The sequence below is a fragment of the Cataglyphis hispanica genome, chromosome 18 (assembly GCF_021464435.1).
Source record: "Cataglyphis hispanica isolate Lineage 1 chromosome 18, ULB_Chis1_1.0, whole genome shotgun sequence".
Taxonomy (NCBI): domain Eukaryota; kingdom Metazoa; phylum Arthropoda; class Insecta; order Hymenoptera; family Formicidae; genus Cataglyphis; species Cataglyphis hispanica.
In genome coordinates this window covers 4,827,266-4,845,154 of record NC_065971.1, presented here as the reverse complement: position 1 = coordinate 4,845,154, position 17,889 = coordinate 4,827,266, and the positions used below count along the sequence as shown (strand labels likewise).

Here is a 17,889-nt window from a genome sequence, read left to right as displayed (position 1 = left end):
TTAATCTCGCGCGGGTTCTACTGACCACTGTTGCAACGTGTGAAATTCTTTATTAAAAGCTCACTTATCGGAATCTCGATAACGCCCGTGGGAGCGAGCGCACAACCGCAGAGTGTAAACTTTGCTTAAGGTTTCTTGGCAAATTTCATTCCGGAAAGTTAACATCGCTCTTTCGAGTATGCGGAACTGAATTAAATTAAATGTTAACAACCCTATAAAAATAAACGCATGAATTCTTTGATAAAGGGGAAAGAAAATATTTTCTTCTCATATATGTATTAATTTTTTATATATATGTAAAAAACATTATAAAAGTTATAACTTTTATAATGTTTTTTACATATATATAAAAAATTAATACATATATGAGAAGAAAATATTTTCTTTCCCCTTTATCAAAGAATTCTAGTCTCGATGCTTTTTTAAAAGAAGCCAAGATGATAGATCATAAAATTCAAACAATTACAATTTTCTCCAATTTATCAGTGCCATTTTTTTTTATCAGTTATTAGAAAATGGAACAAAGAAAAAGGACATAGAGTCAAATATCAGTTAACTCTATTTACGTTAATGGAAATGATACACAGGTTCTATTCGTTGAAAAACGACGGCGTATCTTTGCGAGCTACCACTTGCTATGTTGTAAATTGAACTTTTGCTTTACGCGATGCTTGTCTCTAACACATATGCGCGTACGTTACAAGTGCGTTAAGTGTCTATTCCCTTCCCGGTCAATGCTCTAACCGTTTTAACGGCGGTTAGAGCAAATCGAAGCGAACCACAGGAGACGACGTGTACGGGTCGCTGCTCTAGAACCGGGGAGAAAGTCGATTGGCTGCGTGCCAACCACGTGCTGATAAAGAGATTACAAACAGGAACAACGCTTTTGTAACGATCACCCTGCGTTCCTGCATGTTCAGAACAAGTTTGCCAACAATTTCGCGCGGATAATCGCGCATATTTGACCTTTAAGTAACTGCTTGTATCTCTGTAGATTTTTTCGCATTAAACGTTCGCAATTTTTAATGAAACTTTAGCGTTTTTATTTCCCTCGTTCAGGATAATTTTCGGGACGTAGCGGCAACGTGACGCAAGAAACGGCAGCTTATGCGACTTTTTGCATCTATGCATAATCGATATCCTCGTGAAAATGGTGATTGTGTTTAAGAGGATTTATTCGGCTTCGTCTTGGAATTTAAAAAAGTTAAAAGTTATTTGTCATGCAGACGCGGTTCTATCTACATGAAAAAGAATAGCGATATTCTTCTTGCATGCAAATAAGAATATTACAATGACGAGAAAAGAATGTATTTTGGATGTAGGAAAAATATAAAAAATTATTTAAAACGGAAAGAGAATTTAATACTCTTTTTTTTTTTTTAATCTATTCAGTTTATTTATAATGGATATCAAAATGGATTTCTTAATAAATAAATTTATAAATAAATAAATTTTTAATAAATAAATTTATGTCTTAAATAAATTCTTAAATAAATTTTTGTCTGCAAATAAAAAAAAAATTATTTCTTGAATTTTTATTTTTATTGTTTTATTATATTCTAAAGAATTTACAAGATATGTCATAAAATAAACGCGCTAGGAATTGTAGCGATAAGTAAGCACACGATCGTGATCTTAAATCTTATCTTTTATTACGACATGCGTAGAATGTAAGGAAAATTAGCTCAATAGCTCGCCTGTCTCCTCTTTTTGACAGACGGTCAATTCGATAGGGTAGATTCGTATGACAGACACGAGCCAGTGGAAATGATCTCAATTTTGTCAATCGAGAATATATTGTATTTTTCAAAGGTTCTCAGGAGATATCATTTACTTAGAATGAAAATGAGATCGTGTTAACAAGTAAATATATCAAAACGCAGCTATGTTGTTTTAATTATCATTCGCGATAACTGTTAATATATATATATATATATATATATATATATATATATATATATATTGCTGGACCAATCAAATGAAATTTTATGTTAATTTTTTTGTTCTAAATTTCTTTAGTATCTTGAAAAGTCAATTTTGTCAAATAATAATTTCTTCTGATACACATATCTTTCTTATTTAGATTTAAAAATTAAAAAGTCAAATTAAATTAAATACCTTATTATTAATTCGATATTATGTATAACTTATAATCATTGTGTGTGTCTCGGATATCTTTCAAAATATCAAAACATGTTAAATAAATACAAGTATTTTGTAAAAACTTGTCTTGTCATCGTTTGTCTTGTCATCTCGAGAAATCACCACGATGGTCTCGCGCGAGCAGTCTCGCGATTTTTTTTTTTTCTTCAGTCGACCAATGCGCGGGTTGAGCACCCATTGAGCGCGAAAGCACGTGGTTGGTCGCGCGCCAGTGCACAGTTATGTTTATAAGAACGTATGACGGATCCGCGCGGTATTCCGCCTCGTAACGGCGATACTATGCGTGAGTTATAATATATATGTGACGACGGAGATCTCTTGAACGCGACGCGTCGGATATTCCGCAAATCTCCCTCCTCTCGGAACACTCTGCTTTGGCTGTCCGCCGAGAGCGGATTCTTTACCGTTCTCTCACAGTATTTTTTTTTTTTTCTTCTTTTTCGGCGGCCGTTCAGCCGCATTTCGCAAGTCATGGACGCGACGCTGCGGCGACGAAGAATAAACGAGCGATCGCCGGCGATAAATCATTAGGACACGACACTCGAATTTCTCGCTGGTAAGTCCGCGTAACGGTGGCTGTGTATCGTTCTGGCTAAATGCTTTCCTTCTCGTGTATTACAGGATTTACTGAGTGTCTCGTTTCGTTTGTGTGCGTGTCAGATCAAATGTAAAGCAAGTGCAAAATGAATTGAAAGAAGATCGGAAAACGGCGATGAAATTTCTATTTGTTTCATCTCCAAAATATTTTTTTTCGATACATTTTTTGATTAATTATAATTTCATCATATACTAGAGAAAGATAACATATTTTATTGTTGGGTTTTATTGAGATTTTATTCAGATTTTATTGATATCTCATGATTTTATATTCGACACTCCCAATTGCTGTCCAGCAATAAGAAGAATAGATATTTATTAAACCGTCATATTTATTATTTACAGAGAAATGTCCGTGCAAAAATATTAAGAAGTCCCATTAATCGGCTAATACACGTTAATGACTATAATGGCAGAAAAAAATTTTAAAAAAAAATTTTGAACTGGCGATAGAAATTCTATCAACTTCTTCTTCGTATAAATTTCTTTTTGTTTGTCAATGGAAAGTACTTTATATCCGTATATGTGACAAGATTAAATTTCTTCGAATAATAGTAAATATATATGTTCAACACTTCTGCAGTCTCAACAAAAAGACTAATGCTCGTCACCCCATCTCATATACATTATGACTTGATTATTCAACGAGGAGATATTTTACTAGGATGATATGTCTTGAACGTCTCGACTTGTGCGCAAAACCAAGTGGCAGTGCCTTTGTTACCTTTGCCATTTAGGCTAATTTCGGATCATTAGCGACGCACATTCGCAGATTTATGCACGAGCTTTGTCACGCGTTTTCTTTGTCTATTTTTTATTCTTTTTGCGTACTGTACTTTGAACTAGTACTATTATTATATAATACCCTATATATATATTGGAAAATAATATCAATAATTTTAAAAAATCCATTAAAAAAAAATTAAATCTCTCTTCACTTACAAATTCTTTGATTAGAGAGAGAGAGGAAGAGAGAGAGAGAATTTTGAATTAATTTGTTCTACGTAAGAATTTAAAGATTAAAGTGTCGAAATATTTTCTTATATATATAGTCGATATACATATATTATATAGTGACAGTGCAAATTCGCAATTTTATATATATATATACACACACATGTACAACGTTGTTAAGAATTTCAATTCATTAACATATATGTATAATCGTACACAATAATTTAATTAACTTTGTGAATTATCTTCTCGGCTTGAATCGTCAATTTATAGTGCGGTATATAAACCAAATTACAGAATGATCGGACATATTTTTGTGCTGATAATTAGATCTACGTCATTGCTCGAATTCGACTTGTCGTTTCCACGATTGCGGAAAATGTGAATGAATTATTTAGCCGCGATAAGCGACATGTCGTACCCTGACGTACAAATATGGTTCATGATTTATTCACTAGCACCGTTGCACATTACGATATGAAGCGACTTGAGAATTGACATTCGCACTCCGTTTCCCAGAGCGGATTACATTCGAGAATACAATGACGAGCCATGTCACACGGGATGAAAAATAAATAAATTTCATCCATGTAATATAATTTTTCTACAAATCTTTTTACCGATATTCCGATACGTATTGAATACAAACGTCGTTCGATTAAATTTAACATTTTTATATCCGCTTCCTACGAAAATATTAGTCAAAATATTAAAGTGTCAGGAAAAAATAAAGCATAGAAAAATAAACAAAAAAAAAAAAAAAAAAGAAAATGTTTATATTTTGCAAGTAGTTTCGCTATAAATTACATCCTGCGAATTAAATGCTCTTAAACATCTAATTCAAAGAAGATTTGGGCTAGCACAAGCTCTAGTACTGTGCTACTTAATTATGTGATCCCGATTGAGTTTCAAGAATTTACCTAAGCGAGGCCATACGTCACACAGCCCCTAAGGTGTCCCGCTGCACTATTTCCGTCGCTTTGGGTGTCGCGTGGTAAAAAGACGCGTGTGCACACGTATTAATAGCTGACCGAGTACGTATCCGCAGTGACGTCGCGTTCACCATCGAAATTCAGCCAAAGCCGCCGCGCGAATTTGTCTTACGCAATTTTCCCACGACGGAAGACGGTAACACGTGTTGCCGCAGGAGTGAGTACCGAGGGAGGAAATCACCGCTCGGGAAATCCGTGCTACCCACTTACGAGTATAGTTTCGAGTGAAACTCTCTCTCGCTCTCGTTTTCGAGAGATCTTGCCGACCGCACGCAAGTTTGTGCGAATGGCAAAGTAAATGATACAAGTCGGATAAAGTCATTAACAACATTTAATTCGCACGAATTTAGCGAGCTAAAATCGTCCGCAAAGGAAAGTTATTAACGATGCTGTTTATTTCTGATTGCAGAATCACGAATATGGCGGATACGGAGACGAACCACGTCGTAAAAGGTAAGGAAATCCATGTTTTTATGTTTATTGTTTTTTATTTACGTAAAAGGAAAGTTCTTCCATGCGCTCAAAAATAATAATGTGATATACAAAATTGCACGCGAACATTGAAAACATATACAATATTATTACTAATAAAATAGAAAACGTAAAACAATGAATGGTTTCTAAAGAAATATAATCTTGTTATTTTATATGATAATTGAACTAAAAATAAGTGTATTTTTATCAATGATCGCAATGACTCTTATCTTATTGTTTCAAACAATTTATCGATACTATGCAAAATACAGGATTATTTGATCGATGATTACTAGAACATTTCATCTAGATTTTTCTAATATGCTATCAATCATATGATATCAATTTTTTTTAACCCATTAACATTTGCGACGCATCTGAGTGGTCAAAAATGTCGTGCAAATCAATGACGACACTCGGATCGTCTCGACAAATTACTTTTTATTAACAGTCATTGAAATCAATCGTACACAATTTATTCACTCCATCATTTTCTTTCTCGCTGTCGATATTAGAATACTTATGTTGTATATATAATGTATCATTTTATTGTATATATAAACAGAAAAATTGCATTTTTTTTATTTATTTAAATAATTTTATATAAAATTATATTATTATATAAAAAATTTATTTCAGTCATATTTGTTCTTTTATTTCAATGGAAATGCAAATACAATTTCTTCCAAATATAAATTCTTCTATTTATACCTATTATATCAATGACGCGCTATTAAAGAAAGAAACACTCAAGCGTGGAATTGGATTGTCGATAACCCAGTCTGTACATCGTGACGTTGAAATTAATTAAAACGACGTAGTTCGTTGAAGTTTGACCCATCTGTCGTCTTACAGTTCAGGTATAATAATAAAAAGTTAAGTCGAACATTAAGCGAGCATTCAATCTAGCACCGGGGTAACCCGATAGCCAATGATATCTGCTTCACGGATTCGCGATAACTCTTTGGTAAGATAAAGTCAGTCGAGCTGGCAAAGCAGCCAGTGAGTGGTCGTAGATGCAGATATCAATGTTAGATAATCGGTAAGAATCGAGAATAGAGATAAAACAATATTTATTTTTCATTTGCGGATTCAAGATTTTCAATATTATTATCTTCCTTTCCAATCGAAATGAAAATATATGTTTTTTCCTATATTTTAATACTTGAGAAACTAAACTTTTTTTTAATCTATTTTTAATATATTTTATTAATATAAATATTATAAATATTTTGTCTTATCAAAAAGAGAAACGTTGGAATTGAATAATAGATATATTTTTATCATTTATTTTCTCTACCTTGACGATACATAATATACATTGTCTCATGATATGAAAACTCGATATAAACAAGCTTCGAATAGCGCTAATTGAATTATTAATACTCGCTAATCATCGCGAGTATTAATAATTCAATTTGCATCGATTCTCGCAATTGGATTTTCTATGCCATTAATCGATATATAGTGTTCGGTGGAAGAATTACATCGATTGATTTTTGTATTAGATGCAAGTCGTGATAGAGAAAGAATAATAGAAAATGTGTATATATCAATATCAACCGTGCAAAATGTATCGCGCGGCATTCAATACAGTTGGTTGGTTGTCTCACTATATATATATATATATATATAAGCACATTAAATCTCTTGGGTAGAAATTACTTCGTTTCGTTTTTCTTTCAATCGAGAATGCGAGATACTCTACTCTTGACGTCATAATTTTCTCGTACCGTACAATGCACATTAACAAATTTCCCATAGTTCAAAAATATTTCTATATATTTTATGTATAAAATATTTTCACGTTGTTGTATAAAAAAAAACAGTTCTGTGTAAAGTAAGTTAACTTACGAATATTGGAAAACAAAAGTTTTGAATGTAACGAATATTGAAATTGTAACGAGTATATTTTCGCGAATATGATATTTAAAATATAGATAGTGTTAATGGAGAGATCGCGCGCAAGTCCATTAGAATTGATATTTTTCAATTTGCGCGGAGCTGAGATAATATTTCTAGTTTCAGCAAGCAATTTTTGCACCGCGTCAGCAAAGACGTTCGTGCTGCAGTCGACGAAGAATGAATTATTATTCGCGGCAGTTTTCGCTAACTCGGCGATAATCGAGACCTCGTTTTCGATTTCCGTAATTGAATTTTCAAATAATTCGAGCATCTATTAATGAGGACGAATGACGGAAGTTCGATTTTACGCGGTCGCGTATTGTACCTTAAGGCGAACTTCACTAAAGTCCTCTCTACATTCGCTGGAATAATATGTATCAATTAATGTTTCAGAGAAGACAATAACAAGCCGAACCATGTCCTCCTCTTCACAATTATCAATCCAGTTTATCCCATCACTGTGGTAAGTCCTTCATGAATTTATCAATTAATATTAGCATTAGTATGATCAATTAATATGAATATGATTTTGTTTTCAATTTTAAATCGATAAAGCACTCTAATCGTAATTTTTATTCATATTTTTAATATTCTTATCTAAATAGAAAAAATTTTACAATATATATATATATATATATATATATATTATTCGTAATTTTAATATTTTTACAAACTAAAAAAAATAAAGTAATATTTTTTAAGAAAAAATAATATTTTTTTCTGCAGCTCAAACGTTTTATTAAATGTCTAAGAGAGGCAGTGCGTGATACAAATATATAACAAATAAACATATATTATTCATATAATGTATATAAATTAAATATTAACATCATGCCAATGATAAATGACCAATGTTGCGTATACGCGATGCATTTTTTTTTCTTTTTTTCAAATTTGCAAACATGACAATCGGAACGAAAAAAACGGCGCAATTTCGCGATGCGCATATAACTATAACAAGGATTGAGAGAAAATATTGAAGCCAAAAGCACAGAGAACAAAAGTTGGCAGCGCGTCAGCCTTTTAGATTTCACAGGCCGTCGCACTGCATTTTATTTCTGTTTTGCGCCAATAATAGATGAGCTTTGAGCTCTCCCGCCGTTTCTCCCCGCCGCTTCTCGCCGACGGGTCGATGTCATTCGACATTGTTTGCCTCTGTGCCTCTGTTCGTGCGCGAATGTTCGCATAGCTATCCAGTCACACAAAGCTCATTTTCTTGCGTCTCTCCCGCGATCGAACCACTAATTAAAGAGCCAACTGAAGGCTTCTTGCTCGCGCGATAACCAAAGGTGCTAACAATACTACGAAGTGTATCGAAGTGTAGATTGTAGCGCAAACACAGCGATATTCTTGTTTTATGTTGATTATGCAAAAATATCTTGTGCTTCAGCACATTGCCAAACATTTATTTTGTTCCTTCATATTATATTTATGGTATCGATATCTCAGAAGCTTTATCATTTTCCCATAGAGATAAACACAAGGAAAAAGATTATGTAATCTCCAAATATAATTATGATCATATAATATAATGCCATTTTATACAAAATTATTAAAATTATTAAAAGTATTATAAAAAAAAATTAAACCATGGAGATATAAAATATCTTACTTGTCGATATTTAGTTATAGAAAATACCGTACATGTATTGCTATCTTTAATATTATTTAAACATATATATGTATATGTAAAATATATATTATAATCTATATCCAATTAATAACTACTAAAACAAACTTTTGCATCATGAAGGAGAAAATGCATCATTAATATCTGGTAAAAACAAGATAGAATTTCATGATGTATATGAGCATCGGTTCATATGTAAAAGACGACTTTATATTCCATTAAGAGTTCATCTTTTCAATTTAATTAAAAGCTCATCTAGCTAGAGCTTCCTCGAAGGTTTAAGCTGTCAAGCATGCTCTTAGTTTTTTCTCTTTGTTTTCTTTTTTCTTACTTCCTCAGAATGTTTTGTTTTGTAAAGCAATTATTCGTCTAATATTTTACAATTTAACACCTTGACATTTACAAATGAATTTTCATAACTGCTATCCATTAAAATAAATTAATCGCTGCATTCGCCTTTCTGTTTGTCGCTGATTATTTTATATTTTCTTCTCGCGCGAGCTTTTTTGTATATTTAATCAGCAAATGGGCCGATCAATATTTCACTTTATTCGAAAATATACTGGCGATCGGTTTTTTTATCCACTACACAAATATTTATTTAACGAGAACGTTTCGCAGATATACGTAACTTGCTGAACGGATCTGTGAATGAGAAATACCGCTATTTTTGGAGAACGCAGTGAATTTACGAAATTTTTGATTCTCTCGGCGCGCAATCAATAAAAATTCCATAGTGGTGTGTATCAAAGTAACGGTGACAGTTGCAACGGTGAAGTAATCGATTGAAATTTAATTTATAGGCTGAGACTGGCAATTTTTTTTTTTCGATGCATGGTTAAAGTTATAAAAGCAAGTTCACTTTCACGTGCAAAGCAAATTAAATTTCATGTTTATTGTGGAATTTCTTGAATACAATGCGCATATATATATATATATATATATATATATATATATATATATTAATAGTAAGTTATATTCTCGTTGTATTGTTTATATGTATATTAATATAAAAATTAAAACATGTATATAAAATAATGTAAAATTAATCGAACGTATAAACATATATTTCAATAAAATAAATTTCGTAAATGATGCAAATATAGAAAAATACAAAAAAGACACATTAACCTATTGTATATCTTGTCACACTGGCACAATTAATATACTCATATGAATAATATCTACTTATGTTATTTGACATATATTTGGATTTTCTGCTTTGTATTTAGACTTTAATAAAATGTTTGAGCTCATTAAAAAGAATAGATAATAATTTATATTATTTTTTTTTTTTGTAAAAACTTTAAGTAATACGAATTGAAAATTACGTAACTAGCATGTCTTTGTTCAAAAATAATTATTGCTCAAATTATGATAAAACTACTATCTATTAAAATATTATTTTGAAACTATAAACTATTTATAATGAAAGCTGTTTTCATTGATTCCAAATTACATCTGTGATGTAATCTTGCTCTATGCGATATCTCTTTAAACTATGGGACGAAATCGAAGCGTCTCTCACTGCAGCTCTTACCACTTGCATTAATCAAAGAATTCTAATTCAGGTTATTGCGATACAATATTGCAGGTATCGCTATTCTACATATTTACTATATAATATATCGCGCTTGAAATAGGGGCGAAACACGCAAGTGTATATACTTCATATCTAGTTTATCACTATGTACGTGTCATAAGTAGGTAAATGTTAATATCATTAACGACACGCTCTATAAATCGCATAATAACGGAGGAAGTAAATATATAATTATGATAGACATAATATTTTGAATAACATATATAAATTTTATTTTTGAAATATTTAATTAAGACGAAATTGATTTTTCCGAATATGTTCTATTTATGAGATTATGTATGAGATTTGTCTTTTCACAGAAATAAAATTTTATTTATTTTCTATTTGTTCAATAAAAATTAATCAATTTTTAAAGCGCAACATACGCGGAAAAATATGATATTAATTATAAAGTTTAAAAATTACTATAAACTTAATATTATATGTAGCATATATTACTATTAGTATACTTATAATAGTATTAGTATTATTTTAACAAGTTTTGCTTTATATTGAATTAAAATTAAGAATATTGAAAGAAATATCTTTGTCGAAATGTCATATATTTGTTAATATACACTGTTAATAGGCTAATTCTTTTAACTCTTACGATATTATACATATGTGTGTGTGTGTGTATATAAAACTAGAACATGAAAATTTTTTACTCACGTATTCATAGTCACGCACTTTGTAGAAATAATGCATATACCATATATGAATCTAAATGTGCTTGCGGACAAGAATAACTGGATAAATAACTCAATATTGCATCGTGTCGTATGCAAAGGCCAGATATTTCGAGATACCTCATCGAATTGCGCGGGAAAAGTTCTACGGGACATTGACCTTTAAACAATGCGAGCGCTTTGTGCGAAGTCGGGATACACGTGCTCGGGTGTAAATTCAAACGTGATATTGGCCTTTAAATAACTGCGCCGTGTGTACGCAAAGTGCGTACGTTTTGCGTCGTAATTTGGAATAATGATACTGATTGCGCAAATAAACATCTAACTAAATTGTCTCGGTATACAACAACTCTGATGTGTACGATCTTAATGGTATAAACTATACATTCATTGTAAGAAGACAGGGATTTATAGGTATGACTGCAATATATTTGATTTAAACTAACAAATGTTTAGATAAAATCCTCCATAAAAGACATACTATCCCAAAACTTAATTTTCTAATGTTTGACAAACAATTATATAAGTTTTATTCATTAATTATTACACGTATATTGGAGAGAGATACACATTAATATTCTACTTATTGATTTTACCAAATTATTTTAATAATATTTTATATGTTTAATAAAATGAATATTTCTTAATTCAAGAAACGTGCATAAATTAAGACACGTTATATTTAAATAAATCAATTGTTTTATATTCTCGAAAGAAAGTTTCCTATTATTTTATCTCTTTATCGGGTATCAAATTTTAGTAAATGGTTTGTAGAATTATTAAATTTTTATCTAGTGATTACATGCATTCCATATTGTCTATGTTGAGAAGAATGCTGTGTATATATATTCAGTTGCATTTAGTAACTTATTACATAGAATGCGGAAATAAATTTTCGCACTCCTTGACTTTGGCAATAACACGCACGGTGATGTGCGACAGCTTGCTGGATTTAGATTAATGAAAGAGTTATTTCAAGACTCTCGATTCCGATCTTAGCCGGAATTTGTAATGCGATCCCGACATACGTTTCTGTCTAGCAAACTTGCAAACTAGATTATGGAGATATAAAAAAAACTCGCATATCATGCGCTTTTATCATACCTTTATAACGAATTAGTCATTTAATTTAGCTAACGAAATAAAAGATCTTCTATAAACCAATAAAATGATAATAAACCAATGGAAACTTTAGCAAAATTCCGTCCATTCGACGTTAATCGAAAATGATTAATTGCAATATTTATAATATCATTTAACTACGATATGAAATAAGAGGCAATGGCTTTATCGATTTAATTACAAATTACAAATTTTCAGATAAATTGAAATAAATTGTTTAATATTGCGTGATATAATATTTAATTACATAGAAAACCACATCCCAGAAGATACAATTTGTTCGTATTAATATCAATTTTTTCAATGTTATTTCTGTTTCATTCATTTTCGCCATTGTTGAAGAGAGATTGACGAGAAGACGTATGTATGTCATAAAAAAGTGCTGCATGCCATGTTGAGAAACAATAAAATTGTTTGGCGACTATAAGATATACCCTTTATTCAAATCTATTTTGATTTATAAAAAATATTTCAAATAATTCAAATCTATTATGTATTTATAAAAAATACATATTTTTTATAGTGAATTATTGTAATCTCAAAAAGCCGTCTTACATTGGAGAGAGCTTTCTTATTTAAAAAAAGAAAAAAAAAAGATATCAGAGATTGTTATAGAATTTTAGCATCTGTTTTTTGTTCATTCTATAATTTTTTAAAATTAAGATTTTTGAAAAAACGGTTGAAAGTGCAATTAAAGTTATTTATTGATAATTTTTCATGTCTAAATTATATATATATATATATATATATATATATATATATATATATATATTAATTTTATATATATATAATTAACTATGTATATAATTAAATATATAAAAAAGATGGGATATATGAGAAAATAAGTACGTTTCTAAAATCATGTTAAAAATATGTATCGTGATAATAACTCGGAGATACGATGAGGATCGATTAAAATTCTCTTAGAATTCTTCTCCCCAGCGTAAAAACTTTCCGAACGCCATCCTTGCTTTAAAGTAACTTTAGGTGCTATAGTTTTAGTTTAAATGACATTAGCTCAACATTTACTGACAGTCGGGGAGGAGGGGGATGTTCCTCGAATTATTCTCGTTATATGCGTGACATTTGCGTGCATTCGCGTGTAATTTGCATCTTATCGTCACGATTGCCCATTCGTCGATTCAATTCGCGCTCACGTCCGAATAATTCTCGGCGGATAAACTTGCGATCTCCGGTGATGAGATGGTCACATATCCCATGATGGAGTTCTCCCTCATGTAGGAAACGACACGTGGAAATTATATTCCCGCACGGGGGACAACGACACAAAGTTTCGCGCATCGAAACCGGTGCGAGACACCCGCGCGAACGTCTAACGTATTTAATGCCCGCGACCTACTTTCCTTGTCTCCGGAGAGAAAGCCTGCCTAGATGACTATCTCCCGTGTATTCACTGCCAATTCCGTACTAACTCGCATTCGAAACTTCCTAAGAGTGGATGCAGAAGCAAGCAGCCATCCTTAGAGAATCTCGGTTAGATCCTTCTTTTGTCGCGTCAGATGCGCGTCTAATAAACCTTCCTTCGTTTAACGATGAATTAATTGAGTTTTCGGGAAATTTAACGGGAGAATATTATCAAAGGTAGAATAGAAATTGCTGCCGCCAGGTAAATTTGGAAGGCTGCTTTTCATTACTTCGATTTAATGCTTGATTTTTCATACTTTCTGTCTCAATTCTTTTACTTCCTGAATGTTATCTTGACTTTCCAAAAAAAAAAAAAATTATACGCAGAATTTACTTGAATTATAAGACCTATAATAGTTATCGAAAAATATGAATAGTAAATTGTCGTGAATGTCAAGAATGCACTGCATCCATTGCAACATAATATTTTTCCTCGGAGACCGTTGCATGCATATAAAGCGGATTTATTCTCGCTGTCATTATTTCAAGATGCTCGTACGTCCCATCGTCTCCGCACGATTAATCATGATATTTCTAGCCGCGAATCTTCCATAGCGCAATGTCTCAAAATAATGTTACATTCTACTATCAAGAATAACCTCCACGTACACATTGTACGAGGTGTGCACACGTGTCATAATAATCCCCAGTGCGTTCTTCCGAGAAGTATTTCTGTGCAATGTATTCGTAAATGAATCTGGAAATGTCATCGGTATATTCTAAAGAGAATCATCCATCTCGGAAATCCGTCGTTTTATCTTTTACATGGGATACGACGAGAAAAATGGCACTTGTAGAGATCATTCTTTTGAATTCTTCGCTTTTCTTATGACATATGCTTTTTTCAGAGTTATTGTGTTTCATAAAGTTATCACGAACGATTTAGCTCAATCTATTCGAAATATGTGTACAATCAAGTCAATAAAATCACACTATATATTCAGTTATTATTTTTTCAATAAATATAAAGGAAACGTACATGCATATTTTTATATTTAATCAGATTTATCGATTTCTGTCAACTAAATGATAAATAAATATGTAAGGCTACTATAAATTTAAATAATATGATATTATTAATTACCCTTATTTACAAGAGGTGTTAATTACGCCTCTAAAGCAAGTACAATGCTTAATGAAGTAAACGGAAATTTGATCACGAGATCAAGTTTCGGTGGAAGAGGTGGCACAGATAATATTATCGCTTAGTTTCGATAATTGTTCGATGATGGCTGAACACGATCGAGGACTTATGCTGCATAGTTATGCTATCGTTATCGGATCATCGTGTTTAATCGCGCATTTCACATTCGCGCTGCGTCGCCTTTCAAAGTTGATACGGCTAAGTTACAAACTAGTTCAAGTAATTTTATCAAATTGCCGGGGGGAAAACGCAGAAACTATTTTCATGTCACATACTAAAATTCAGAAAAAAAAAGAAAAGAAAAAACACTAATCACTTTACATATATGTATAATTAAAAGGAGCATGCATCAATTTTTTGTGTAGAATTTTAAAAGGTAAAGGTGTTTTTTTATTTAAAGATAAATATTTAAAACATTCACCACACATACAGTTTTCTCCTGTTTTAAGTATACTTAAGTATTTGATTTTTTCAATAGAAGTACGTCAAAATGTCTTGTATTTTTTTCTTTTCACTAAGTTTAATATCAATAAAATTGTGTTATTCGTATGTATGTATATTAAAGCAAAATTAGATTTAATAGAGAAATCACACAGTTCCGATTTAATTTGAAAATTCAATTAACGTCTTGAAAGGATATGTTACTATAGCAAGGATTTCTCAACCTGTAAATATAACATCTCGTGAAACTTAAACTGTATCTACATGTATATCGTAGTCCAAGCTAGGAGAGAGTCTATTGTAACTATTGTAGAACCAGATACATCGTATATTGTGTCTAAGACTAAGTGATGCAGCAATTGTAAGATTGCTCGGTAATGTCCTGCGAAATCCTAAAATAACTATTATCTCAAACTGAGCTATGTAATGTACGCTAACTCTTTTTTCCATGATTAAAGTTTAATGTCAAAATTTTTATTGCCTTTTTTTCTATAAAATATTTATACCGTTTCTTTGAGGAAAAAAAATATTTCTTAACGATTTCCTCGAGATTTTCTTCTTTTGCGTCTTGCTAATTCGAATATTTCACTCGCGCGCTTTGTTTATTTTTCTCTTTAAGATATATTATATATATATATATATATATATATATATATATATATATATATATAATTGTGACGATATCTTTTTTCCGAGGAAGATATTTCTTGGCTAAACGATTTCCTTGCAATTTCCCTCAATTGCGTCGTTTCTAATTTAAATATTTCACTCACGCGCTTTGTTTATTTTTCTTTGTATCGCTTAATGATTCTTATTTGGCTCTTCAAAGTATATGTTTTTATTATGAGAAAAGTTCTAATGCTTTGTATTATGAATCTGCCTTTTACCTTTGCTATATTCATTTTTCTCCGAGCATTTTCTGACTTCCGCGGTAACGTTAATATTCCTGCACGCCATTAAAAATAAACTCGTTGACGACGACTTGAAACGCGACAGACCGACGCGACGATGGGTATCGGAGCTGTAAGTGCATCTTGAAAATCTCGCGTAATGTCAGTTCTTAGGTCAGTTTTCCAACATTTCGAAACTGCTCGAGACTCTCAAAAAGAAGAGCGCCGCTAATGTTAGGCTGCTTTAATGTCTCCATGTTCTCCCGTTTCTGCAAACAGCTTTCGAAGTACTTTAACTTTTCGAACATTTCTATCGCTGCCTTTCGATGCGAAAGACATCTACAAAAGTATTACATGTGCAAAGACACACCTATATTTTTTTTACACTACTACGCATTTTTCAAACTATTTGCAACTTTTTTAAGTATAACTTTTTTCTCAATTTTTTAAATAATCTGCAAAAATATATGATTATTTTTAAACTTATAGAAAAATGTATTTATATATTAATAGAGATAGTAAGTCAGTTCCATTATTAAAATGTCATAATTGTCATATATTATTTTGCAGAGAATGTAAACTATAATGTGTTCTCTCTCTTTAAAAAGACTGTGATAATTATATTGCGATAGAAAGTTACTTTAAGTACAAAAATATTTATGCACAATAAATTATTCAGAGGAACACTTGTTCCTTGTATGAGAATACCACGATGCTTTTCGCGTACTGCATTCAAATTGCGCACGGATATGTCGGTCGTATCATAAATCAATCGCAGCTGATATGAACAATTCATCGATTAATTCCGATCCAAAGAGCTTCGATCGAATTTCGTAGCTGATTGACAGTGTAGAACGAACCATTATTCTGATTTTCGATTTGCGTAATTTCATTACATTTACGCGCATGTAATTTCCAAAATGGAAAGCTTGCATGACATTTGATGCGATGTGCATAGACACGTAGCCGCAGTTAATTTGGTACTTTTCACGTTATCAATAACATCGAAAACAAAATATGTTATAGCGCTTCTTTCGTTTGTATAAAGTCATGAAAAATATATAATGTTGTATTTTTTTTTTTTTATAATTTTACGATTTATTTAATTTACATTAAATGCATAAAGTATCAGCTTTATATATAATAGATTGCTGAGAATAATCTTTTTATGCTAAAAAAACATCGAGCAATTTTGCGAAAGAATTTGCGACAAGTTTGGATAGTTATTGCAAAGCTCGTTAAATTTTCTCGCGATAAAAACTCGAGTAGATTTGGATCCATTTTTTACGAATCGATCATTCGTATAGCCACTCTAAGACAAAGAGAGGGAGAGCATTTTCGACGTTTTAACCACTCTTGCGGAGTGCTCACGATGATGGGGTGTGGTTCGAATAGAGAACGGACGAAAATGGTAGGCTGTGCTTGAATCCATCAAAGCCTGCTCTTTTTCCGGCTACAGTCGATAATCGATAGCATTCAGCCCTTCTCGTTCGCTCGCGTCCAGTGTCTTTCGTCTGCGGTGGCCGGAGGCGTATATCCTAGTCTCTGTTAGCAACAGCGTTTCTCTTCTTCGCGAACAGTAAGATTCGTCATAAATCCAGGAGTTGCGTCGGCCCATCCACCCGCTATCTCGCCACGTCGCTGCATGATATATCGCGATAACTTTTATTTACGACGTTTCCGTTCCTTCCTTCGGAGAGAAAAAACTGCGAACTGCGCTGGAAAACCCGTGTGTTTCTCGCGATGCTCAGGTGGTTATCAGTATTTTTCAGTATTTTTCCTCAACTCGCAACTCCATGGAAAATACATTGGAAGCTTTATTTTAATTGCTTTCGCATTTATCGTTAAAGCTTGCTTGCTCTATTTTTAATTATCCTCGTT

The 17,889-nt window shown here is 31.9% G+C and overlaps 1 protein-coding gene across 3 annotated transcripts in view; it reads left to right on the top strand.

The window, feature by feature from the left end:
- Positions 1 to 17,889, top strand: part of LOC126856275 (heterogeneous nuclear ribonucleoprotein L) — a 145,214-nt gene that overhangs the window by 16,010 nt on the left and 111,315 nt on the right. For all 3 annotated transcript variants that reach the window (XR_007688344.1, XM_050604668.1, XM_050604667.1), the window contains exons 2-3: positions 5,116 to 5,159; positions 7,479 to 7,548. Coding sequence is in view for 2 of the 3 variants with exons in the window: in XM_050604668.1 (XP_050460625.1) it covers positions 5,116 to 5,159; positions 7,479 to 7,548 (114 nt within the window). In the remaining variant the exon portion in view is untranslated. The remainder of the gene's footprint in view (positions 1 to 5,115; positions 5,160 to 7,478; positions 7,549 to 17,889) is intronic.